At 42.0% G+C, this 27089-nt stretch overlaps 2 protein-coding genes across 5 annotated transcripts; both read right to left on the bottom strand.

Annotated features, from left to right (window-relative positions):
• Positions 1-10102: 10102 nt before the first annotated feature.
• On the bottom strand, positions 10103-17948 carry arl13b (ADP-ribosylation factor-like 13b). 4 transcript variants are annotated; one of them, XM_058051565.1, is made up of 10 exons: positions 17387-17948; positions 15371-15441; positions 14868-15117; positions 13721-13826; positions 13367-13569; positions 13019-13133; positions 12773-12923; positions 12441-12563; positions 11244-11312; positions 10103-10482 (listed from the first exon to the last, which is right to left on the bottom strand). In XM_058051565.1, exons 1-10 carry the CDS (start codon positions 17443-17445, stop codon positions 10406-10408), a joined length of 1224 nt encoding a protein of 407 aa, XP_057907548.1. In that variant the 5' UTR covers positions 17446-17948; the 3' UTR covers positions 10103-10405. The 4 variants fall into 4 exon arrangements, with proteins under 4 accessions (XP_057907548.1, XP_057907547.1, XP_057907549.1 ...); XM_058051564.1 differs by lacking the exon at positions 17387-17948 and adding an exon at positions 15815-16003 and having other exon boundaries at positions 15371-15443; XM_058051566.1 differs by lacking the exon at positions 17387-17948 and adding an exon at positions 15815-16000 and having other exon boundaries at positions 10103-10344; positions 15371-15443.
• Positions 17949-18294: 346 nt separating this feature from the next.
• On the bottom strand, positions 18295-26927 carry cbsa (cystathionine beta-synthase a). The gene is made up of 15 exons (XM_058051563.1): positions 26785-26927; positions 23919-24186; positions 23704-23810; positions 23496-23630; positions 23309-23388; positions 23030-23234; positions 22843-22934; positions 22056-22181; positions 21893-21977; positions 21704-21809; positions 21480-21557; positions 21263-21397; positions 20106-20214; positions 19864-19948; positions 18295-19003 (listed from the first exon to the last, which is right to left on the bottom strand). Exons 2-15 carry the CDS (start codon positions 24182-24184, stop codon positions 18873-18875), a joined length of 1740 nt encoding a protein of 579 aa, XP_057907546.1. The 5' UTR covers positions 24185-24186; positions 26785-26927; the 3' UTR covers positions 18295-18872.
• Positions 26928-27089: the final 162 nt, after the last annotated feature.

Genomic DNA, 27089 nt, shown 5'->3' with positions numbered 1-27089 from the left:
CAGCCGCCCTTTCTTTGACAACAAGAATATTTCTTGCAGTAAATAAATCCAATTTTCAAGTCCTTGAAGTGTTTTTGAGCTTGAATGACAAGAGGTACACAGAAGTATCTCTATGGTGCATCTTGTTAGATGTCATTGTAATATAGAGATGCTGTGACAATGACACTCAGTAGTATAAATAGTCATAGCAGGTTCATACATGGAACTGTGGTGAAATGATAACCCAGGCAACCAACGGCTGAAGAGTACGACTGCTACTGAGTGGCAGCAGAAAGAAAGGGCCACTCTAAATGTGTGAGTAACTACATAAAACACATCTCCACTCCGGACGGAGTCGCTCTGATTCACCCCTCAGGGAGCAATCACTCTTCAGTATCTTCAATACCCTTCTCCACAGTCATTTTCCTCTGCCCATCAACATCAAAAGGTCCTCTTCTCTCCATGTGACAATAATCCTGAGTCTTCATCAGCCGGGTCATCAACTGATCACCGCCTGCAGTAATGATTTCCTATCACCGCGTGGATTCACGCTCCTGCCGTCGGAGAGAATTGTCAAGTACACACTTTCTATGCTTCTCTCTTGCCAGATTTACATTTTCAGCTGTGACATGCAGGACTGGGGGGGTGCACACACAATGCTTATATCAAATGATGGGTATAGTGTGTAATGTGAACAAAATCACAACGTGACAAAGAACCGCTAACACACTCTTCAGCGATGGAGTAGTAACTCAGTAGTAGTAGTAGTAGTAGTATTAGTAGTAGCTGAGCGGCCCACAACCAAATGTTGTATTTAAAATGCTGCATTTCAGCATGTGGAGAAAAGAAAATACCAACATGGTTGTGGTGTATTTGTTTCAGAAATGCTAATTAACAAATGGCATTAGAGAACATCCCAGGTACACAAATAATCATGTCAGATAAGAAGCAAGAACAAGCGCAGCACCTTCTCCGTGTATCGGCTATTTGATCGTTAGCTGACATCCTGCGTCACGGCTGCTATTCTAGAAAGATGATCAGTGGACAGAGAGCTCCAGGCCAAGGAGAAAAATATGTGGTCTGCATGTCAAGACGTTTCCCTGCAAAGAACACTATCCCTACAGAGACGGCCCTCGGTTACGTGCAAGTTCCATTCCGATGCTGTGATGCAAGGACAGTAAGAATGTTAATTGGCTTCAGACCTGACCGTGGTAAGTGTGACGTTTATGACCTTTGAAATATGGTTTTAAACATTTATTAGAGACAATAAATAACCCCATGGTCACCGTTATGCTGGTATTACCCAATATAGTAGAAATAAAAGAAAATAAGTCATAAATAAGACTTGACTGGGGGGGCCGACTGGGAAGCGACCTTTGCATGGGTTACGGCCACAACAATAGCCCGTGTTAGGGATTCCCGAGGACTTCCGGACGACTGCCGAAGCCTATTTTCTAATTTTGTCCATATAAGAGTTGCTAATAAATGAATAAACTCTTTGGAGAGCTACTTAAAAAGCGGTTAGGAGCTACTGTTAGCACATGAGATGCTGGCTGGAGACCCTGAGGGTGTATGAACTCAAAGAGTGGTGACGTAGGTTTGCGTTTATCGAGTGTAGACATAACATTACAGGACTAGCCATGTTTTACAAAAAATGGGTAGCTCTGCCGATTGTGGTGGAAAAGGCTATTTAGCAACTTCAGACATCGGTAAGCTTGTAATTTGCATGCATGCTCCCAGTATCCACATTCTATAATGCTACACAGACAACCGCTTACTTACACAAAATAAACACTGTTTGGACACTGATACATTGTTCCTTACGACTTTCATGTCTGACTCTCCAACGTGACTAAATCATGTTGGAAAGACATCAGGCTTCAGCAACAGTTTGGCGGATAGTCCAGCTTCACCTTTTTTCAAGAACAGGCCCATATTTTTCTCTTGCTGGTCATGCCGACATCGGTAAGAAGACACGAGACTTGATGAAGCAGGGAAAGATACTTGGAGATAAAGACCCGGTAAAATCTACATGAAGCTTAATGGAGGTCCAGGAGAATCTCAATACATATTTAACATCATAGTACTGTGGCCCATAAACGCTAACCCACATGAAGTAACCATGCAGCTTGAAGGATCACATTCCGTAACATGACCTTGATCCCATCGTTGGGATATCACTGGTGGGCCTGCTCAAAGTACTACATTCCGGCCTCAAGTATCTACAGTACATTCAATGACACTTATATTAGTACAATACATAAGACGGGGGTGAGAGAAAAAAAAGATGATGATACTTACTGTAGGTATACAGTATACAAACACAGCATTCAATGTAAACTGTATGCATGTTCCAAGTAAATAAAAAATAAACCGAACCTTCAGAGCCTGCCTTGCACTTGGGAGACAAAATGAAGAGGAAAAGTGATTGAATAAGCGATGGCATCAACAACAGTTTAGAATGAGACTTATGGACAAAAATTAGGTTTTACTCACCTGCGTACAGACTGACATGAAGTGAACACACAGAACCAGAACCAGTAAGTATAACGGCTGCTGTGCAGAGAACCTTTGTAAACACAACAGCTAAGGTACAGTATCTGGAACAGATTAGAGTTGCTGTTGCCAAACTGTGCTGCAACACTCAACAAAGTACGTGAAGTCATGCTCCAGTCTACGCAATGTACAAATTGGACTTTCAACTTTGGAGTTCTGGGCAAATGGCCCAAAGTGCAAGAATCTCTTCACCTTACACAGCTCCTCACCATTCTGGGGTTAGGGTTTGAAAACCTCCAGAGCAAAGAGGACATGTACCACCTATCCACATTTGCGCATTTGGAAGTGGTGCGTTCCAAAGTTTTGTAGCGGCCTCAAGACATCTAAACGCATTTGGTCCGCTGACCCGAGCGCATCTGTAATGCAGAGAGGCGCAAGACCATGTAAACACTTTAGAAATGAACTTTGGAGCCAACAGGAATCCAATGAAAAGGATGCCGGAGCAGGAGTAAAGTGCTGTGGTTTACAGGTACCCGTTAAAAACAGCAACGGCATTCTGTCCTAGCTGTAGACGATGGCGAGGGGGCTGGCTGACCCCATCGTAAATAATAAAGTGTGTTGCGGTAGTCAAGCAGAGTTGTCATAAAAGCTTGGATTTCAAGGTCCTGAGATGAAAGAAAGGTTGTCACTCTTCATCGTGGTCTCAATGAAAAGAGCCTGATTTGAACTGAACTAAAGTGGGGGTGCCGGGTCTATTTCCACACCTAAATTTGTGACGCATGAAATTACGGTTCAAAGATCACTCCCTCACTATGTTGTTTTTTTTTTTTTACATCACTGTCAATGTGTTGTGGTGGACTATGGCCCATTATTTGTCAAAAAATACTGAAAGACAAGGTATATTGTGGTCAATAATGTTATGAGAAATGATGTTAGATTTAGGTTTGTCAGCTAATTTGTCTACAATTAACTCATTCGCTACCGAAGACAAATGTATATCATTTTTATCAACCCAACCGCTGCATCCCAAAGACGTATTATACATCATTTACGTTTTTTTTTTGCTCACAACAGAAGAGATCATGTTTAGTGCAGTTGTAAGCCGTAAAAGGTGGCGGAAGTGAACTTTATAAGAACTCGCCATGCATCATTCCCATGTAATCACACACTCCACAACAAGTACAAAGTGGAAAAGCATGTAGGAGTGTAGCGTGCACGAGGTTATGCATTGAAGGGAAATATTAAAAAAACAGGCAAATGTATCGTAACAAAAAACAGTTTGACAGACATTTTGCTGAAACTTACCTATGTTCTACCTCTGACTGCTAAAGAACTGAAAAGGGTAGAAACTGAGTTTTTTTTCTGATGAAAGACAAGAGTCTAATCTCTCTTTTGGTATCTTGCAGGTGTAACAGAGTTAAAAATACACTGTATTATTTATTTTCTAAATGTGTGAATTTATTATTATTTAGTAATTGTGTGAATTTTATCTCAATTAGTTATTTATTATTCTTATCTTGTTTACTCCATTTTCATCGCTTTCCTTGTATATGCTTTATTTTATCCTTTCACGTCTGCTCCTCCCGGGCTTCCGTAGTTGCCCCAGCTCTGGTAGCACTCCCTCCCTTTGCCACACAATGTGGTTGGCATTGATGAGGGGTGCAGAAGTGGAGAGGAAGAAAAATTTACAAGGCCGTTACACATGTTCATATAGCCATAGAACACAATATTCTACGTGCCTTGGAAGATCAGTCCAAATCATCTAAAACAGTGGTCTCAAACACGCGGCCCGCGGGCCAAATGTGGCCCACAGGACACTAGTTTGAGGCCCCCGCCTTGATATGAAAGTTTAATGTTAGTGCGGCCCGCGCAAGTTTGATATGGATGCTGTATGGTATCATGTACCCAGAAAAAAAATATTACGTTTGATTAATGTTCATGTTAAAGGTTAAATAACTGTTAATAGTTATCCTCCCTATCCGTGTGAAAGTTTTTGGCTATTTAAAGGAAATAACTTGAAGGCTACCGTTCAGGTCGCTAGCTCTCTAGTTTGCGAGTTAGCATATGTCTCAAGACCCTGCAGTTGCGCAATATGTTGTAAATAAAAAGAGTATAAATGTGACTATAGTCGTGTTTTGTCATGTCTACAGGGCTCTAATAATGCTTTGTTAATTTTAATCTGAAAAAAATAATTTGTCTACCCACCAACTATATGTGGTTTCTTAAGTTTTTATTATTTGGCGTTTTATTATTATATTTATTTATTTATTACTGATTGATTGATTTTCTTTATTCTTGATTTGTTTATTTATTTTTCATCTTATTTTGTGTAGGAAAATAAAAAGTAAGATATTTGTAGAAAATTGGAACCAAAGCGGAGTTTTAAAAAAAATTTGTTTTTAATAAATGCGTTTTTTGGGGGGGGGTTTGGAAAACCTAATGCGGCCCAGTCTCACCCAGACCCGAGCTCCAGTGGCCCCCAAGTAAATTGAGTTTGAGACCCCTGATCTAAAAGGATGCAGGTTAAATGTACTGCTGACTATATTAGGGCTCACCAAGGTGTTATTTGTGCCACTTCCCTTGGGAGAAATGTTTTCAAACAGCAAGGGTTAGCCTTCAGAGTGCTTGAGGCCCCTGATGCCACATAATCGCGTCCAGTGCAGGCAAGTAATCACATCCCGTCTTACAAGTGCAGAACAATCTCACTTCCAATGACAGCAAATCATGAGCTTAGTTGGCAAACATCTGTCCCAAATTCAGAGTTTTCTAATACCAAACATTTCGATCCCATGCTCTCATCCCACCGGTGATATTAAAGTATTACAGCTGACATTTCAGCCCAGGTGCGCACCCGTCAGTCATCTTTCAAATGTTAGGCTGCACAAGAAATATTTAACCCTGAGATGCATGAGTGGTGGTTATTCTTCAAGGTTTAGATCCTGCGGATCAGATGCTTGGCAACTAAACCTGCAAGTACCAGATGCAGAGATGACCCATGGTGCTGTGGTACAAAATGATAGATATTTCCACTCTGAATTCCTACTCATTTTTCAGGGCTCAGTGCCCTCATCCTCATTTATACACAGGTGTTGCTTCCTCGCAGAGCTTTCAAAGGAGCTTGTGACTCCTCACATGAACAGTCGACAGGAAGGTAACCTGAACCAACATCACTGAAGCCATGGGAAAAGTGTGGAGGGACAAAAGCTGCAATCCAGCCACAGGAGAGAAGCAGACAGGGCCAGCAGATGAGAAAGAGATGTCAAATATGTCCAAGAAACAAAGATGGCAAAGCTCCCAATTGCTGCTGGAAATGCAGTATTCCTGTGTGCAATGATCACAGCCAGAAGTAGTTGGTCACACAGTGAGAAGACGTTTGCGTGTGGACGGTGTTATGGACCCTGGACCTTCTGTACGGTATGTTCATTCTCTCTTGGTCCTCCATAGTCTGACAGACAGTTGACATTATTTGATACCTGGTTGATTGTTTTGTGATAAAATATGAATAAAAGTGATAACTAAACGTCAAAAATCTAAGTAAAACATAAAATGTATCATAAAAATAATAATTTTGAAACAAAAATTAATTCCTTAAGTTTGCTGCAAAAACACATGACTCTAATTGGGTTCATTTTTGACCCCATGAATGAGTACCTATTGGTAGTTCATGCATCCAAGGGTTAAAAAAGGGAATTGCGATCTTGATACACACTAACATGCAATTTCAAAATTAAAATGTGACTTAGTTAACTTTTTTTTTTTACAAGCTGCATCACAACAAATCATTTTAGTCAAGGATTCACACTGCACCGTGGTTCTCCCCGTGCTGAAAGTGGCACTCAAATGAGGTACAGGAGTCAACTGTTGTGACAAAGTTACAGTTGATGTTAGTTGTTTCCATCACACAGACGATGGTGATCATCTTGCTGAAATGTTCAGGCGGAAACACTTAAATGACAATAAACTGCTCTGCTGGGAATAATGCATAATGGGAAGACATTCAAATAATAGGTTTTTCACTAAGTTTGTATTGTATATTTCTTAGAGAACCTTTGAGTGTTAAGTTGCTGTGTGATCATTTTAGCCTTCTATCTAAGACGACACCAGATCAGGAGTCATGACCTCCTGCCATTTCTGATGAGCTGAAAAGCTTGTTATAAGTTTTTTCATAGCTCATGATTGGCTCCTGTCAAATGGTCCTCACTGACTTTTATGATGTGTACATTGCAACTTATGTTCATATCTGTTTTTCTCTTTAAATTTAGTGGGTGTGGCTTAAACACCAGTGCATTTTATACGTACATGGGAAATTGTGGTATATGTTATATGCTATGCTGTTACTCATACAGTATGGTATGTTATTTGCATGTCATTATTTTATTTGGATGCTATGCTATGTATTTTTAGCATAATTCGAGACAATGATTTGCATTTTTTTGCAGAATCGTGCATCCCTTTTCAAATTCAGCACGGCTGAGTTTTGAAGCTCCTGCTCAGCAGCCTTGCTACAACACTTTGTGTTCATCATCATCCTACCTCCTCGTGTGGCTCCAGTTTGAAGCCAGCTGAGCCGGGCCTGACACAGTAACTTTCCTCTCATACTTTTTCACCCTTATCTCATCTGGCTCGTCCCGAAATTCCACTCCCCGCCTTTTTACTCCTATAACACCATTCCTGCAAACATCTCATTATGCCTTATCTCCCATTGCCTCACCTAATCTCCCTCTTTCTACTGCCTCTCTGCATCTCCTGCCATTCGCTAACTGCCACCTTTTTATGACCTCAATCAAATCAGCCATTGTCCCCGTCAGGTGCGCTTGTACCAAACACTAAGGAGATGTTGGGGGAAATGACGAAAGGCAGAGAATATCTGGTGCTTTGCTCCATTGTTTTAGATAAGAGCGTAGGCTCCTGGATCAGCAACAACTCCAAGTGGCGCTGAAACAGGCTTTTAACTGGAGTGGTTTTGGAGGTAAAGATTTGTTACAGTTGCCTTGCAGATTTGTTTTACACTCACACCAATACTGGAGGTGTAGTTTCAAAATCTCAAGATCAATAAGCATCTACAACTCACAGTGGCTAGTGCATATTCTTATATATTGCCAAAAGTATTGGGGCATCTTCCTTTACGTGCACATTAACACTTTGATGAAGGTCATTTACAATCCATAAGATTTAATATGAAGTCGGGCCACCTTTTGCAGCTATGGTAGCTTCCTTTTCACCATTCTTCTTCCATTCTCTGATAATCCACCACTAATTCATTCTAAAGATGCTCTATCAGACTGAAGGTATTGTGAAGGAACATGGCTGACCGAACATACACAAGCTTGTTTCCACAGACCTTGCTTTGTGCTTATATGCACTCAATAATGTTGGAAGAGGATGGGTCAAGTCCAAGTGCTGATGGAAGTCCTTGTTGATTTTCTACACGCGTTTGAAGTGACATATGGTTGGTGCATTTGAATTCAATGATTCGCAGAGATGTCCCAATGCAGTTATCAACAGAGCGGCTCCTGCTGATAGTGGGCTGCGTTTGCAGGGGCTGCATTGCCCTCTGCAGGCAACAAGACATAGCAGCAGCAGATCGTCAACTGCTTGTTGCATCAAGTCTTCCAGCATACTGTCTGCACAGTTTTAGTGTGTAGTATTAGCTACAACACATCTTTTCATAATTCTCCATGTTGAATGCTTAAGGCTTTGCCTATGGGCGGAAAATGAACTTGCACTACATGGAACAGCAATTAGATAAAAGGATACATACAGTAGTTGTTGTTCATGCATCCGAGCGTCTGCGGCAGAACAAATGGTGTCATGCAGTCCTTGGTGCAACTTCCATCCATTTTCTATGCCGCGTATCCTCATTAGGGGCGCAGGGGTTTGCTGGAGCCTATTTCGGCTGACCATGAGCGAGAGGCGAGTTCAGACCACAGACTGGTTGCCAGCCAATTCCAAGGCACACATACAATCATTCGTGCTCGCATTCATACCTATGTACAATTTGGAAACCCAGGTCTTCCTGATCTCCTGACTGTGTGGCCAACATGCTTAACCACTCTTTCACCGTGCAGCAACTTCCAAGTCCACTACATTTGATGTTTTGCTCATACCGCCACATTCGCAAGCTCTTGTAAGAGAACCCAAATCAAATCTCTTTGCACAGCAACTTCACTCGCCATGCAGCGTTTACCAAATTCCTCCCAAGTGTAGACAAGCCCCGTGGGGAAACCCAGCAGAAGCATCCTCTGGTTTAGGAAACCTAAAGTCAATGTTCTGAATCATTCCCTGACAGCCACCTCAATATCAACTCCAAGGGGAACTGCAGGCTTACTTGGGATTCCAACGGCCTTAAGGGCTCAGATCCATGCTCACCCTTCAAGCAACACTTTAAGCCCCAAAAACAAGAATCAAATATCCAGATACCATGAGGTCAAAGGTAGAAATATCATTGGAACCAGGCAGATGAGACACTGAGTGCATCCGCATGAGGAACCATTGTCTGTTCTTACGGTTGTTGTGTTGAGTTGATCCAGACATTAGGTACATAGGACAGCAACTGTTGTATGAGATTTTTTTCAAATCATTTAATTGTATTAAATACATTAACTGTTCTGGAAACCTCACAAAGAACCCATTCAAACAAGGGTTATAAGCAGTTGAGAGGTTTAGTGCCTTGCTCAAAAGGCACATCAACAATATTAAGTATACTTCTATAATCCCCCCAAATTTGCTTTCTTTGGTCCACAATGGGACCTTCCGGCCCTAAAGTCAAGTCCTGACTGAGCTATATCCACTGCACTGAACTATTATCTGTGTTGAGTAGTCTTACTTCTTTCAAGAGACGAGACTGGCATAACATTTAGCAATAAACCAATAAACCTTTCCTGAGGAAACAAGAGTCAATTGGGGTAAAAACGTAAATGCAAGAGGATATGCAAGAATCATACAAGCATGGGCAACACCGACTTGTCTGGAAAAATCTAACTGGTGGCAATACCACTAAGAAGGCCGGGACAACGATCAGGTGATCCTGGAGAAGTGACAAGGATATTGGCAACTCTGTGCTATGCAATTTCCACGTTCAGCTTCAGTTATGGCCCCTTGGATAACTGCAGCCAAGACAAGGGACATTTAGAGGAGACTGAACAGGGCACAAATTGACAGGGCTGATCAATGATCACTTGAGGAAAAAGAAGGGCAAAGATAGTCCAGAGCTTGCAGAACAGGTCGCTGCAGAGGACAGCAAGGAGAGTGGGCAAAAGGCAGTCCTTGGTGCTACTGTGAAGACGTCAAGAACAGGACCACTTGACATCTGCAGCTTGCAAAGTCAACTCTCCAAAGGGACTCTGGTGCTGGGTCAGCAGGTTTGGAAGGTGACTGCTGCACCACTCCAGGGGCCGATGGGAGGTTTCTAAACCCTGAGCAGCTACAAAGAAGGTCTAAGCAAGGACTGACTTAGATTTTTTTGAACAAAATCCAAAAAGTCAAAATAAGTCTTCACTGTTGTGGTTTCTCAACCTGTGCTCTCATTGGCTGAAACTCGGCGTGTGTGGCTCAGATCATAATGCAAATGCTGCAGGAGACATTGTATGATAATAATAATAAATATATATACATATATACACACATACAGTGTGAACATGGATACAGTATTTTAATCACATAGTAAAAACAATATGATACATGAATAAACAATTGTATAGTAAACAAATAGATTTTTTTCAGTCAGTGAAACCACAGTTTTAAGGGCCTCTGAACAGGAATTCCACTTCTGTGTTCCTTTATCTCCGATATCACGCATAGGTGCTCCCAAGCTGCTCTTTCCTGGAGAAGCTGCAGGTTCTGTGTGTTTGGTTGTTTACACTCCACTTGCTTGAGACAGAAAGCAAAAAGGGAGAGACGTGATTGGGGATGCCTCAATCAGTAAATGAGGTTAAAAAACCACATCATGAGTGTCGCTGTTAGGCTGCGGCCTATTTGCAACAGGTGGGAGTGGCTTCTTGTAAAACTCTGCAGAGCGAAAGAGAGGGTTTGGCTTAGTTATTACACGGCCAGTGCATGCTGAAATAAAGCTCCATGCATCACTCAAATCAAACAGCGACAAGGATCACAAACGTGAAGCTGCTGCATGGAGATGGGATGAATGGGCGGATACAAAGACAGGAAGATGATGGTAGACTGTCAACCTCAAAGCGGTTGTTGGTGAGTTTGGACAGTTCAGTGTTTCCTCTGCAGGACCAAACTAAAAATTGGCCTATAATGTATCCTACGTTTAACACTCTGAAGAGGACATATTTCCCACTATTAGTGAATGGGTAGAGAAAATGAACATCACCATTGCTAGCAAGTGATGAAAACAATGGGAGTTAAAAGTATAAAACCATCTATTTTCTACCACTTATCCTCATTGCGGCCACGGGGGTATGCTGGAGCCTATCCCAGCTGACTTCCGGCGAGAGGCGGGGTATACCCTGGACTGGTCGCCAGTCAATCACAGGGCACATACACAAACAACCATTCACACTCACATTCATACCTATGGACAATTTAGAGTCTCTAATTAAGCTAACATATTATGATTTCAGCCTGTGGGAGGAAACCGAAGTACCCAGAGAAAACCCACGCACAGGGAAAACATACAAACTCCACACATAAATGCCCAAGCAGAGATTCAAAGCCAGATATTCAATCTCCAGTCTGTGTGGCCAACATGCTAACCACCCAGGAATGAAACATGAACAATGGATTTTATCGGGGGCACATTTCTTTACCAGAGGGATTTGAGTCGCAGAGTGGCTCAAGTTTTGGCAGCCTAGAAACTTTAGGTGTGGCCCATCCAACTAAAATGGAAAAAAAACAGAACATACTGTAGAAAAATCTGTCGGGAAAACACGTGGCCAACCCTTCTTAATGGCTGCAGGTTCAAAGATGCTGAGAAGGATGACAACTATGCTATAGGGATGCTCCCATCAGGGTTGCCATACCAATACTCCATCAGTGGCCGATGCCAACACCATCATAGTTGCTAAACTTTTTATAGTCACGTACCCCTTCAGACATTTTACATGATTATGTTAATTAACTTGAAATATTGATGATCATTCATTTTACAATAATTCTGGGTCAAAAATGTCTATATTGCATGGTGACATTAGGAAAAGGTTTGACATGAGCACCGATAAATATATAAGTTATCATCCTACTTATCATGGACTTAGGCTTCACTTTTTTGTCCACTTATGGTTTAAGTCTGCAAATTCATTTCATAGCAAATTGAACATTTAACAATCATGATGAAGCAGTATCCGTCCAAAGATGACTTTTATATGGATGTATAATGTAAGTACACATTTTTTTAACATTGTCTTATTGTTGTGGCTTGGTTTTGTAAATATCACCACCTTTGGCCTGCATGTGCATGTGTGGGTGCCTTTGCTGTGATGCCCCTGATGTCCCTGAATGCTTCAGCAACTCGTGTCCTAAGAGTTACGTGATGCACCTGAATGCACCATTTTAGAAAAAGCTTTAGCAGCACTGAGTTTTGATCCTGCATGTTGAGTATGAAGCGTCCATGATCTGACTAGAATAATTCCATGGTGTCCCAACTCTAAAAGAAGCACTACCTAATACAAAAATACATACAATCACCAATAAAGCCTAATTTTCCAACCTCCACTCACAGTGCCAGGTATTAATTGGAACGCCAACATAAATGAAATCGTCAAATGAAACACGCTTACTGTACAAACTAATCATTCAAACTTGCTTTTGCCGATCGCTTGTTTTTGAGTGGAAATCGTCCGATATCGGTCGGTGGCAAACCGACTGGAGCATCCCTGCTATGCTACACACTTTACAGTCTAAACATGCAACACTTTCTTCCAAGCTTATTTGATTTAGTCAATGAAATTATTTGGTGTGAAGAGGCCATGGAAATCAAATTGATAGTGTAAACTCGATGGACTAACCAGGAGGCGGTGGAGGCATGGGGCTTTCTGTTTGCCCCTCATCGGTTTTCAGCGGGTCCACACGGTGCTTCCTCTTCAGGTACAATTTCCTCCCCTTTTTCTTGCTTTGCTCTGTAGCGGTGCCTGTGATGAAATATGGCGCAATAACTTGGAAATGAAAACAAAAATCTCTCGCATTTCCACTGCTGATGATCTTCACACATGCCAACAGCCTTTATCTTCACACTCAATATTTTAAGTCTAGTGATAATTGCTGCATGAGTGAAATGCACACTGGCAGATGGTACCAACCATACATCAAAAGATGAAAAAAGTTTGATGACAGTATTTACCTGAAGTAGAGTTTTCCGGTGTTTGTCTGGCTTGGTCTTCATGATTATCCTCCTCAAACTCTTCCTCTTGGTCTCCGTCTGCTTTCAAGCTATCGGTCATACACTCTTGCAGCTCTTGCTGCCTGCTGCGCCCATTTGCTTTATCTCCACTCTGAATTTATTTGAGGATAAAAGAGAAATCGGTCCGGACTTTAAGCACAATTGCATTCACAAAGTTGTTTTAATGCTTGGTTTGCAGTGCAGCACCTCAGGTATGACATTTTCTATGGGCTGGAAGGGGTTAGGCATGTTTTCTTCATCAGGCTCCTCTTCGCAGATCTGCCTGCCTTCGCGTTCTGCCTCCTCCCTCTCTTGCCGCTCTCTAGAGAAAAAAGTTATTAACCTTTTTGGCATCTTGATATACATATGTTTGTTCCAAAAAACTATGCTCAGGTCAAATGAGGTCAAGTGTTCACCCTCAAGCAGTGAAAAACTATGTTATTATACTGTGGTTGAAACAACCAAGGACAGAGATTGTCTTCTATCCTTGGCCGGTGTGCTAAAAGTCCACAATACATATATAATTAACCCTACCGCCTCCACCACCCTCCTCACCTCTCTTCTCTTATCCGCCGTACTCGTTCAGCCCTTTCTTTCTTATCCTGCTCCTCCTGAGCACGCTGCTCTGCGGTGTCCTGCTGCACACGCTCGGTAATGGCCTCATAATCTTTGGCAATGTTGTTAAGCAGCCAGCTCAGGCCCCTTTTAATGGATTTGTCAACTTTCTTGCCGTAACCCAGGACTGCAGAGCACGGCTCCTGGAAAAGGGATATAAAGTATTTCATTAGCACTGTCGAGTTAAAGCAAGCTTGGATGATCACCAGAGCCAGCTGTTGTTTCTATAAATGGCTGAGCTCGCACTACAACAGAGTCTACATGTCACTAACAACATGCCAGGTTCACACTTACGATTTGACAGAGACACTTGTTCTCATTAACAAGCTTCTCTAAAGATAGGTTCTCAATTATGTCTGCTTCAGCCAGAGCGCCCTCCTGATCTTGTTTGTTGGCAAGTCTGGAAGCAGACACAAGACTTCATCAGTATGTACTACCTACAAAGTTACATAACAAACCATATTTCAAGAATTACAATTTCTAAATTTATATACAGTAATCCCTCATTTATCCTGGTTAGTTGCTTCCAGACCCAACGGTGATAAATTAATTCTTTGTATTCTTTATTTCTAATGGAATAGTTGTGCAGTTACAGCACAGAAAACCCGTTTATGAGCTTCTCACGACACTTTTTAATATCAGGAAATAACACCCTGAGTGTCGCCTTTACACTATGACCCAATATATGAGCGATAATAGCCGAAAATAAGCCATTAAAACCCAGACATTTTTCAAAAGACATCCCCTTCAGTACCGGCCATTTTAGTGGAATATTGTGTTCTAAGCCTAGAGAAACCACAACATACAAAAAGAAAGATTTTTCCGTTCTTTGGTCATCAGTAGTAGAACATAGGTAAGTTCGCAACAAAAAATGGGGGTTTTTCGTGAAAAGATTTCAAGCGTAACTGTGACACAAATTTAGCCAAAACGTCTAAGCAATGATACCACAACATAACACAATAGTTGTTTTACTTCAAAATAACAATTTATCAACACCACCATGAACTATTTACAATTTTCCCATTTGGAACTGAATTGCGTGTGCACACATTTGCACGTGTGTGCAATGCGTAACCTTGTGCACGCTAAACTACCTTTCCACTTCCTGCCTGCTGCAGAGCTATTATTACATGGGTAAGATGCACTTATAAAATGCATTCTGCCACCTTCAGCATACAACTGCAGTAAACATGATCTCTTCTAGTGTGCACTTGTGTCATAACCTTTTTGCCTAGCGCGCAAAAAACAAATAGATATCTTTGGAATTGGGCTTTCAGGATGGGGCAAAAAACAGATCAATACATCTTTGGTCGCAAATTAGTTATTAATTTGTAATTCGCTTAATTACGCAAAAAAACAACTATAAAACATGCATGATTTATTAATTCAAATATATATATTTTTGGTGAGGGATTACTGTAATTACATGGTGTCCACTCACACTAGCACAGGCTTCCCAGCGATGCGTGGGTGCTGCAAAACTTCTGCCATGGTTTCCCGTGTCTCCTGGATCCGCTGCACGTCGCTGGAGTCCACCACAAACACCACGCCGTGCGACTCTGAGTAATAATTCTTCCATATGCCACGAATCCTCTTCCCGCCGCCCAGATCGAAGATAGTGACCTCAAATTTGCCCTGCTTCAGGTCAACCTTAGAAAAACCCACCGTTGGAGCAACATCCTGAGGATTCTCTAAAAGGAACAAAATGCCACAACTTGCAATGTAAAACTTGCAGCTTGTAGGACAGTCCTTTCTTTAATAGTGGGGGTGAAGTGGCATGGGGGGTGAGAGTCAGGGTGGCAGGTCTGTTAGTGACTTTACTTGTGCCAGCAACTCATACAATGGTTTCTTACAGCTTCTCAATAATATTTCAAATTAGCATGACAGAAAATAATTGACAATCAATGTCTTAGGACATTAAAAAATGGGTACACGGTTACAAACCTCCTTGGATTCCCCGTACTGTGGCGGTCTTTCCTGCATTATCCAATCCCACCATCACCAGAGTCACTTTTCTGTAAGGAAATAAATAAATATGAATACAGAAATGGTCCAAATTCGTCAGGCTGGCTCAGAACAACTTCCAATTAATTGTCACATTGGAAAGCACCGTTAAGCCAATTAGGGAAACAGCACAATCACTGAATGAGTCAGCAACTGTCACACGCTAGAAGCAACTATTCAGAATTTGTAATTAAACACATTGCTAGTGATCATGAACTGATATGCACTGAATCAAAGAGTAGTCTGAGGCTCTAATATGCTAGCCTTGGCTGCTGCACAAGTAACTAGCACAAGTAACAGCAACTAGCGCAAAGCAGAAGTATGCCAGGTGATGGTAAGCACATAAAAACTGACCGCCTTTGTCTCGTTTCAACATACTTAACTTGGACACTTGCACAGAAATGACATCAAGCGCACAATCCATCGAACAGTCCTTCGGAGAAGGCTACCTTTCATCAGAACAGCCTCATGATGATGTCACCCCGCAGGAATGTTAGATCCTGAGCACCCACCAGCCGTGAACCCTGACCCTCTTGTATTCTCCTTTGCAAGCCCCTCACAGCAACATGTCAAAGGAGACTTGCTGAACAGACCTGACTGTGGGATTACATGAGGATTTCAAAGTAAATCCACAGGATCAGATGCCTCATCAGTACCACGTGGGTTGGACACAAATGTTTTGTGCTACCTGGTTGCTGGATAATCAGCCAAAACAAAACAAATCAAAACAAAAAACAGCACAACTCTGAGATGAACTGCTCATACTAATATCAGAATGTTATAGAGACACAAACATATGCTCTCTCTCTTCTCTGAGCCTGACAAGGGAGTCCAAATTTAAAGTTGAGGTGGACTCAAAAGTTATTTTTTGCAATGTTCAATCAATAAACTATAAAATGTTCAATTTACAAAAAATTGTGGCAACTAAAACCTTGCTTTCGGCTAAATATGTTGCTGATAACTGTGATGATTTGGACAACACGTCATTTTCTGACATCAATACATACAGAAAATCAAGAGTTTGTGACACCATTCAATGAGTCTCTTACAGCGCTGTGGGGGAATTTTGGCCAACTCATCTTTGCAGAATTGTTGTCATTCAGCCACATTGGAGGCATTTCCAGCATGCAACGCCTGCTTGTCACTTGTGCATAATGGCTCTCACTGTGTTTCACTGGAGTCCCAGTGCTTTAGAAATAACTTTATAACTTTTTCAGGATTGATGGATCCAAAATTACTTTCTTTCTCATTTGGTCTTAAATAAATTTAGAGCTGGGCATGATGTTTGACAGTTATGCTTTGGCTGGGGGGGTTGCATAAAAAAAGCAATCAGGAAGGGGTCACTTTTTCACACCGCTGTATATAAACATAGGCCCAGAAGTATGCATACACCCCTACAAAGTATCCAAAATACCATTATATCCCCTGACATTAGCAGCGTAAGCATCTCTCCAACAATTTGTGGCAATTACATTTGGTGTACATTTTCAACGTTGACCAAAAACAGCCTAACCGTGGTGTACACTAACCAAGGTTCCACAGTGCTGAACTCACCAGTGACTTCTTTCATTTGATTTTCTTATCTCTTACATGTGTATTTTTTCAGCCTAGCTTCATACTAGTAGATTCCGTCAAGCAGCTGCCAAACACCAACTCATTCTGTAATATCAACATTTATATATGCCTCACAGGAATGTACCACACTTAAAGTTGTGCTAGCGAGCCTATGATTCAATACCACACGATGGCACCAAATTGTCGGTCCCTTCTGGGTGACTGTTTTTGTGTATGTGAGGGCGTATACATAAAAAATGTATGCAATTCAACTTGTAATTGTAAAAAAAATAAATATTTTTGTACAATCTGTTGTCGTAAACCCCTGGTGAAAATGTTTTCCAGACAGTTTCCTTGTTGTGACACTAATTTCTACAACTTTTATATTGTAAAATGACTTACCTTGCGGGCTCTCGCCAGCGTTTGAGCCAGTTACAGCAGTTCGCCATCAGGCTAAACATGTCAGGCCAAGTGTGGACGACTGCAGTCAAGTGGTCATCGAGCCTCCAGAGTCCCACCACTATCCAGCCCCGTCTTGTGGATTCTGTAGTTCAGACTCAATGCACTACATTATGGGCGACGGTCTGAAAACATCTGCGGCTCTAAAGATGTTTAACATCGTTTCCACCAAACGAGACGACCGTTAATGTAGTGGAAATCACCACAAAAAGAATACATATCTAGAATGATCGTGGGAAACCGTTAGGTAACTACAGCTAACGCTAAAGCGCTTCAAACAAGCGATGGCGAGTTCTTGGTAAACTCGTTTGAGTTTCGACACACAGGCTACACACAGGTACCTTGTGAATTTCAGTTGTATTCACCATGAAGCAAGATTATGATTTTTAAAAGTACAATAGCGATACGGCAGAAAATTTCACGCGCAACTGGCGTTTAGCATTAGCTTCTTCTCGCTTTGCTGCGCCTCCTTTTCTGTTGCTAGGATGCAGTCGTGATTGCGTCATCTTGCTTCGTCAAACAAATCTGGGTTTCTCATTTTGTAGGGCGCCCCCTGCAGTCATTATTGGCACTGCAGTAGTTTTTGCTTCGCTATTTTTTATGCTTGTGCTTGGAGTCACGGGGGTATGCTAGAGCCTATCTGCTATGTTTTTGTGAGGGCAAAACTTTATTTTGTTCCATAAACTACTGACAACATAACTCCCATATAAAAGTATACAAAATGGTCAAAATGCCCAAAAAATGTTGAGTGTTTACTACATTGTTTTAACCTTGATTTTTGTACTACACCACAAATAATGAATGCATCTCACTGTGGAGAACGGATGACCAATATTCATTAAAGCAGGTGATACAGTTCAGGATCTTTATTGAAAGAGACACATTCATTATTACAGTGAGATGAGTAAACAAAAAACATTTTTCCCACCCCCCATCACTTCAAATAACTGGCACTGCGATGAAAGCAAGAAACACCATACACATTCTGATACGATTATACTTAAAAGCACAAGCAGCAATTTACAATGCAACTTGAAATATTTTTCACCTAAGATAAATGTCAACCCATTTCATCTTGATTTTGGACTCTGAAACCAAAGGTCTTCATCCTACAACAAAAATAGGCCTCAATACTATTTGCATTGCATTTGTACTTCGTTTTGTAGCGGAAAGGAGATTCACTTTGTAACAGCTAATTGTTTAAAAGAGTAAATGGCTCTATCTCCGGTTACATGAGCGGCGTAACAAATTTTAAAATAGCTTCATTTTACAGCAACAACTCAAGTACACAAAAACAAAAATTATATGGGGAAAAAAGGAATCCTAATTAAAAAAAAAACTTATTTGAGACAAATTAACTGAGCACATCGGTGTACGTACACTATGCCTCTGGAGAAATGTTACAATCGCGCCTGGTGTGTTTTTACAGTCACAGCTCGTCCGTCGACTCGGAGAGAGACCGCTCCCTCCGCTCACGGCCGGTGACAAAGTTGAGCAGGTCGACTGCAGTCACCACCCCGAAGACCATCTGCTTTAGACTAGGAGAGCCGTCTGTCAAGTCTGCGACACAAATAGAACACACCAAGGAAGAACAATGGGTGGAAGAACACTTCTTTTTTTGCTTTTACTTGTAAACAGTCATTAATGATGGTGGCGTATGCAGGCATGGAAGAAATTTTGTTGTCTTTTTTTTTTTTATATTCAAATATGTAAAAGCATTTCACTTTAGCACCTTAGTGCTGTGACCTGTACCAAAACCATAGGGGGCAGTGTTTCCCCTGTTGCTTTTCAGTTTCCTGTGCAGTAGTAGCCAACAATGGCGACTTAAGTCACATATCACTGCTGGCAACAGTAACTGTGTTGTGACGTTTAAAACAGCTGGAAAACAATGACATTGTTACTCCCAACATTGCTGATGAGTGACTGGAGAGTGTCCTGTGCAATGCTGAGAAACAGGGGATTGAGTCCACAACTACACAGAGCATCCAGCACAACAATGTTTTTAAAGGGGACTTATTATGTGTTTTCCACTTTTGACCTACAAATGTTGTTAGAATGTTGTATTCTTGTGTTCAATGATGTCAAAGTTTCAGATAAAGAGGTTTGCGCATTTGGAAGTGAGCCCCGAAAGAAGTTTGGGATGGCTCTAAACGCTCCCTGTGACATCACAGAGAGCCGAGCTTCCTTATATGGGCATGCACTGTAGGCCACATACAATCTTGGGCCTGCCCTCCCCACAGCTTTGCTTCCCTCCGTTTATAAAACAGGTTTTTTGACAACAACAATACTCCATTTATAAATGCATTTGAATGAATGTCCTCTATACAAATAAGGCTGATGGCAAAATAAATATTGACTCAATATCACACGACACTGGTGTTAAGTAGTTCATTCAGAGAGACTTTTTCCAGACAACTTACATTGGATCTGCTCATGAACCACCAAGGCAAAGTGATCCGTTTCCAGAATGCGGGACAACTTTCCCAAATTATCTAGCAGACGAATCTGAAATGATGAGACATGGAGATGCTTTTAGGGGAAGCTGGCGTAAATGAGTGAACAAATAAAACCTTTCCAGACTGACTGACTAAAAGTGATGAATTGAAATCGATCCTGTTCAATGATTCTGATGACTCTTGAACAAACAATTGTTGCGTCTGACCTGCTTGAACTGCTTGTAGAGCACTTTGTTGACCGGATCTGACAGCTTGATCTTCCCAGCAAGAATGGAGGCCAGCATGTTCCCCAAAGTCACCATGCCCAGGATTAACCTGCAAACACACACACATGCACAGCATGGCAAATATTTAGCCATATTGACGTAAAAATGAGATATATCGACATCCCTTTTTCTGCTGATGGAAGCTTGCTGGCTCTATATGTCCACAGGCTGGAATTATTACATTTTACTTTTTAAATATGCAATTTGCAAATAAGACACTAGTGAAGCTAGGGTGGGGTCATGAGGCTTCCTTGAATATTTTACTCTCACATCACGCAAATGAGCCCAGTTTAGAATGTCACAGATTCAATTAGTCCATCTTTTCATACTTTGTTCTTGTAGGGGTGTTTGTGCCACATAGAAATGTGCAGCTTTCCAAATTGTTTTGTCATTATTTAATTAGATTTTTTTTAATTACTTTTGTTGAGACTAAATTAACATGAAATGTTGTCTGTAACTTAGTATACATTCGTCATCCCACGATATTAGTTTGGCCCAAGCGCCATGGGTATGCATGAATCCTTCACCACTTTGCTCTGTCCTGTTTTTTTCAATATATTAATAAATCATGCCGTTTTGTGGTTGAATACAGCTTCATTCATTCATTTTCTACCGCTTTTCCTCACGAGGTTCGCGGGGTGCTGGAGCCTATCCCATGTCTTTGGACTGGTCGCCAGCCAATCACAGGGCACATATAGACAAACAACCATTCACACTCACATTCATACCTATGGACAATTTGGAGTCGCCAATTAACCTAGCATGTTTTTGGAATGTGGGAGGAAACCGGAGTACCCGGAGAAAACCCACGCATGCACGGGGAAAACATGCAAACTCCACACAGAGATGGCTGAGGGTGGAATTGAACCCTAGTCTCCTAGCTGTGAGGTCTGCGCGCTAACCACTCGAACACCGTGCAGCCTGAATACAGCTAATTAGTCCAAAAATTACATATCTCAGCAAATTTTACCAATTTGTCTAAATTAAGCATGTTCAAGCATAAAAATGGCTAAAATGACTAAATGACCAAAATACAAATAAAAGGCATTCAGAAGTCATTTCTAATGATCCCAGGCTGGGGTACCCACGACACCCACCCTGACTCATCCACCACAGGCGCCTGGTCGAAGCCCTTCTCTTTGAGGATTTTGATGGTCCTCTGGCAGCTGACAGTCGGCAGGACGGTGAGAGGCGCGGACAGGTTCAGACTTTGCACGTTGAGGTTCCACCACCTGACCAACGAGAGACCAATACCGTGTACATTTGAGTAAAAATGTTATCTTCCGATATGAAATGATGTGACCTTCCCCATACCAAGGTTTTTTCACCATGAGGTCCTCCTCGCTCAGGAAGCCCTTCTGTACCATCCATTTGTCACTCAGGAATTTGGACCTTGCAGGACATTTTTAAGTGAATTCAACAACAACAACAACAACAACATCGGAACCTAATATCCAGTGTACAATTTCCAAAAACCCTATTAGAGCAGGTTTAAACATGTCCTCCCATTATCAAAAATAATGCTTTCTATCTCTTACATGTAATTTCGGACCGAGTCTGGCAAGATGACGACACAGCGCTGGCCCTCTTTCAAGTCTTTGGCAACATTGACAGCGGCTGCCATGGCGGTGCCAGAGCTCCCTCCTGTTTAACACAAAAACACTTTTACTGCCAAGATAAGATAACATTTCTGGGTATGTTTCCACTTGGCAGGTGAGAGCTCTCACCACACAGCAGGCCCTCGTCCCTGATCAGCATACGAGACATGTTGAACGACTCCTCGTCGTTGGACTTGTACCAGCTATCAACAACCTGAAAAGATCAAATGAAGGCATTCTTTGCCATCACTAAAACACGGGCATGAGAGAAGAAAAGTACACAGCAACTCACTGATCTGTCGAGCACGGTGGGGATGAAGTCGTAGCCGATGCCCTCCACCTCATACTGGGTCTTATCCGTCTTGTTCAGTTCTTCTGGCTCTGCGAGGCAAGAGCCTAACGGGTCGACACACACGATCTACACACCAAATGATGCAGATTAATCCCAGCTGACAGCAGTTCAATGGCTAATTTATCCTTGGGATCTTATTGTTATGTGTAAACAATCACCTCAAAACATTAAGGGCCTTACCATACGTAATATTACTAAAGTCAAATTAAATCAAAAACAAAAAAGATGATGATTTAATTTAAAAAATACATTTTCCTTATCTACATTCTTCTCTTTAAATGGCGACAATAATTGATACATTATTCTGGCAGCCATCTTGTTGGCATTCTGACGTTCAGAATTCCAGTATTTGTGAATACACCTCGCCGTCTGTCACTGTGATTGGTGGACAATGAGGAGGGGCTGTGTTGGAACCGGGCACCGCTGTTAGAAAAAGAGTGTCAGACTCCGTGTACCACTGTCAGGACGTTGCATGACTCACAAGACGTTACATGACTTACAAGACGTGACTTGCACCAAAACAGGGCTCAGTCTGTTTTCACTTAGCAGCCAAATGAGGCACCGATAGCTACTTAGTTTCTCTGTACGCATTCCCATGAGCTGCTTTGGATAAAGTACTGTTTGAAGAGGTAGCCACCATTGAAATGTTATGTTTACGTCATGTGACCTCGTCAGATTGGTTAGCCTTCCAAACAAAAACGCCTGCAGTCATCAAGGGACAGCTTACCTTGACATTGGGGCAACGTTCCTTTAGCTTGCGAGCAATTCCTGTGATGGTTCCTCCAGTGCCGGCTCCTGCCACCAGCATGTCCAGTTTACCTGTTAGAAAAAGAGAGATGTCAAACATGAACCTCAGAGGTTCGTGAGCGCGAAAGGACAAATGAGACGTCCATCATCATGGCGATGTTCTGTACCATCGCACTGTTCCAGAATCTCCTCAGCTGTGGTGTCATAGTGAGCCAGAGGGTTGCTCGGGTTGCGGTACTGGTCCAGGATGTGAGAGTTGGGGATCTCGTTCTTCAGACGCCAGGCAACGCCCACGTGGGATTCCGGGGAATCGAAGCGAGCGCTGGTCGGGGTGCGCACAATCTCGGCTCCGAGTGCCCTCAGGACGTCCACCTGCGGAAAGTGGAAGGTGGAAGGAGTATCAGGTGTGCAGAGGACAAGACCAAAAGGGACAAAGTACAACTCACCTTCTCCATGCTCATTTTTTCCGGCATGACGATGATGCAGCGGTAGCCTTTCACCGCTGCGGCCAAGGCCAATCCGATACCTTAACACGAGCCAACACGGGTCAGCTTTTTAGGAGCCTGCTGCTTTCAACCCATCAGAATACCTTTTCTCATAGCAACGTGCACGCAAACATGAGCATGTAATTACCAGTGTTGCCAGAGGTGGGCTCAATAATGGTGTCTCCCGGCTTGAGGGTGCCCGCTCTCTCCGCATCCTCCACCATGCGGAGACTGATCCTGTCTTTGACACTGCCTCCGGCATTGAAGAACTCACACTTGGCCACTACATTATGGTGGAAAAACAAATTGTCAACGTATTATCATTTAATGAACGAGGTATGTGTGTGGCAACTTACATATTTCACATTTGAGTCCAAAGGTTTTGGGGATCTTGTTGATCCGCACCATGGGAGTGTCACCGATCCTGTGGAGGATGTTTGGAAGAATGGTAGGTGGCGCCGCTCTGCCAGGGGAAAGTTGACAAACAAGGTGTGTCCAGCAGAAAGAAATCCATCATGTTAATCATACACTACAATGTACCACAGCTTTATTTTGCTCAGTGCTCACTCACCTGGGGATATGAGCATGGGGCGAATCTGCCTGTGAGGCCTCCAGGCTCCACTTGCAGCGGCTGGGGAGATCGGGTCGGATCCATTTCCTCTGAATGCCGCTGTTCGGCTCTGCGGTGTCCTCCACTGCAGTTGCTATGTCAGCCTTAAGCGGGAGCCAGCCCTCCCGCAGCTTGGTGTCACCGTTGGTGTGGTGGTGCAACTTGGCAGCATGGGGGCAGAGGGGGGTCTTGACCGGGCTGTCTTTGGACAAGGGAACTGACGGCATGGCTTATTTGGGAAGAACCAGAAAGAAGGCATTAAGAGGCATATTGTGTTCCGCCAGCTGGAGCTGGCTCTAACTGATGTTTAAGAAACAATCAATTTGATTCCAAATGTTGATCTGACATCAGAGAAGGCAAAAATGCTTCCTGAATGAGTCAAATAAACAAAAGCAATAATATAATCTTTAATCATCTTTAACAGTGATGATGCAACTCTACAATAGAAGAGATCATGTTTGGTGCCGTTTTAAGCTGAAAAAAAGCTGCATTATATTAAAGTGCATTTTATAAGAACTCACATCCCTCCCATTGAAAATATGCTGCACAGCAACCAGGACATGAAAAGGCATCCTACTGTGTTGCACGAAGGAAGTTACACATTGAAGGGAAATTTTGACGCATACACACGTGTGAACACACACAGTCCAGTCGCAAATGTGAATATTGTAAATAGTTCAAGGTGTTATATTTGTTTAAAAAGGCTTATTTTCATGTTAAACAATTTTTTGTTATGTAGTGGCATCGTTAAATGGCTATATGACTACATTTGTGTCAAATTGAAAAGTTCTACTTTTCACAAAAAGCCTTTTTTATCCCTTTTTTAAGTGATATTTTGTTGAAACGTACCTATGTTTTACGGCTGATTAATAAAAAGCAGAAAACTCATTTGGTTTATACAGCCCAAAAACAAAATATTCCGTCAAATCAATCAAAATTATTTGATTATCAAATATAATCAAAAATGGTGCATACCGAGTGGGGCGGGTTTTGAAAAACTGTGACTGCTAAATAAATAAAAGTTGTGTGTGCCAACAATTTCAGCATTCAATGTCCCATATTTGGTTCTCTCATGCAATTTGGTGACGTTGAAGGAGATGAGGCTTTTTTTCTCAAAAAACATATCACGCAGATGCCGTCTGATGGTTATTGGACTGAACTCGGCATCAGTAACGCCCTTAATTTGAGTGACAGAAAGCCAATATGACCCTCCAGCTCGGGGCGATGACGTTTTTGCACTTTTTTTGTTCCATAACCCTGGGGATCTTTTGAGAAGTGTCAAATGACTGCCTTACCATGTCCAACCTCTGTGCTTGTTTGCAATAAACTGCTTAGCCACAACATTTTTTGCCTCACTCCCATTTCTTCTTCTTGTATTTTGAGGCTCTACTTACATTTCTTTCCAACTGGTTTTAAAGTTATGATCAGGACAGTATAGAGCACAAGTTTAAGGAAACTCTTAACTTTAGTGTAGTGGTCAGAGAGGTTTTGTGGTTTTTAATTGTGTGGAAACGGATCCATATGGCATTCATTGCTAAATGTTCTCCATGGCAGACATACAGTTTACTTTTACATATGGACACATCCTCAAATGTCAAGCATACTGTACTTCAAAGATATAAAATTTAAACACCAAACCAGGCTCATACCCCCGAATACATCGAAAACACCTGGTTCTCATTTGGGTCTTGCGAAACATTGGAGCATAAAAACAAGCAGCTGAGCGTAAACAAGCACAATGAAACTACTCTGGAAGAATTCAGGCTGTGTCGCAAACAATAATTACACCCAGGCATATTCTGCTTTTACTTCCTTTCCAGATATATATATTTGCTTTTGAAATACTGTGTAACAACGAGTGATTTAAACTGGTCCAATTGTCGTATAACAACACTGCATTATATAAAATCAAGAGCAAAAATGCTTGTGAATGCTTCTTGCATCATTAAAACCCAACAACATTCAGACATTACTACTTAGTTTAGCTAATTCTATATTTGCCACGTCACTGCTATCAAGCTCCACTCCTTATTCATTAATAATGCTCATTTGTTTTAAGATCAGATGTCAGGCCAAGATGCTAATTTGGCTCTGCTGGTGATTGACGTGTGACAAAAGGCTTTGGGAACTTGATCTGCTGTGGGAACCGCATGGAGCCCTATCCTTATGGAACTAAGATCTGATGTCTGAACCAGGTGTGGTTATAGTTAGGAGGAAAAAAAACTGCTATTTCATGTTTTTATCAGTCCTATGTGCAATCATTTGGAAGTGCCATTATCTGGGCTTTTACAATCCCTGTCTGCACAGTCAGCAGAAACAAGAGCGCAACACTCAGACACCCATTGGGCCATAACAAATGGGCTAATTGTAACTCGCAGGAATGCAGACCAAAGACAACAATGTAAACATGAAACCGGTTAAAAGAATCGGACGTTGCGCAGCTATTGGAAGCTAGCATCACATTAAAGCAGCTATGATCTAACCATTCGATCCCAAATCTTGCCAAAGGGCAATAACTTGTACTAATTGTTGGATAATTATAACTGTCCACTCTACTGCGAAAGAAAGATGCTAAATTGACATCGGGCGATAATGATAAATAATATTAAATGATTATTATCAATTATCAATACCGATATCAACGTGGAATTTCTAGGCGAGCACGGTCTGGTTGAGTTCACTGCTTTTCAGCTAATTAGCTTAAAGATGACAATAACGCTCAGGTGGTGTTGCATCAGCCACCGAGCAGATATCAAATAAGGCAAAGCACCTTCTTTTAGCGTTACGTTTCTATCTACGCAACAGCAATTTGTCGATTTTCACTCACCTGTTAAGTCAAAGTGGCCAGAAATCAGCAGAAAAGATCAACTATCAACAACCGCAGCACACTGAGATGCTGCAGCACGCTGACGACTGGGCATGCAGACTTGACACGCCGACTTGGGCTAGGCGCCAGTGCACTCGCTGATTGGCTGCAACGTGGGTGTCTCCGTTATCCTCTGCACCAATCAGAGCGGAGATTTCTCAATACGGGTTTGGTTGACTCCGTGCTCAATCGTCTCTGTTTACATTTTATTGCCAGGACAAGCAGGAACACACGTTTGGCATTTTGACAATTCCCATGACTTGCTT

Source organism: Doryrhamphus excisus, chromosome 16 (assembly GCF_030265055.1).
Source record: "Doryrhamphus excisus isolate RoL2022-K1 chromosome 16, RoL_Dexc_1.0, whole genome shotgun sequence".
NCBI classification, from domain to species: Eukaryota; Metazoa; Chordata; class Actinopteri; order Syngnathiformes; family Syngnathidae; genus Doryrhamphus; species Doryrhamphus excisus.
The sequence above is the reverse complement of the archived record's forward strand: the minus strand, read 5'-3'. Positions and strand labels throughout refer to the sequence as shown.

What these genes read in the sequence shown, in the direction of transcription:
- cbsa (XM_058051563.1), bottom strand. Translation starts at nt 24,184, where the DNA reads ATGCCGTCAGTTCCCTTGTCCAAAGACAGCCCGGTCAAGACCCCCCTC. An exon ending in AACGTTGCCCCAATGTCAAG is followed by an intron (nt 22,182 to 22,842) that starts GTAAGCTGTCCC and finishes TTTGGTGTGTAG; the next exon opens with ATCGTGTGTGTCGACCCGTT. An exon ending in GACTCGGTCCGAAATTACAT is followed by an intron (nt 21,558 to 21,703) that starts GTAAGAGATAGA and finishes ATGTCCTGCAAG; the next exon opens with GTCCAAATTCCTGAGTGACA.
- arl13b (XM_058051564.1), bottom strand. Translation starts at nt 15,886, where the DNA reads ATGAAAGGTAGCCTTCTCCGAAGGACTGTTCGATGGATTGTGCGCTTG. An exon ending in GCTGGGAAGCCTGTGCTAGT is followed by an intron (nt 13,827 to 14,867) that starts GTGAGTGGACAC and finishes GTCTGCTTCCAG; the next exon opens with ACTTGCCAACAAACAAGATC. An exon ending in CATGCCTCCACCGCCTCCTG is followed by an intron (nt 11,313 to 12,440) that starts GTTAGTCCATCG and finishes TTTCCATTTTAG; the next exon opens with TTGGATGGGCCACACCTAAA.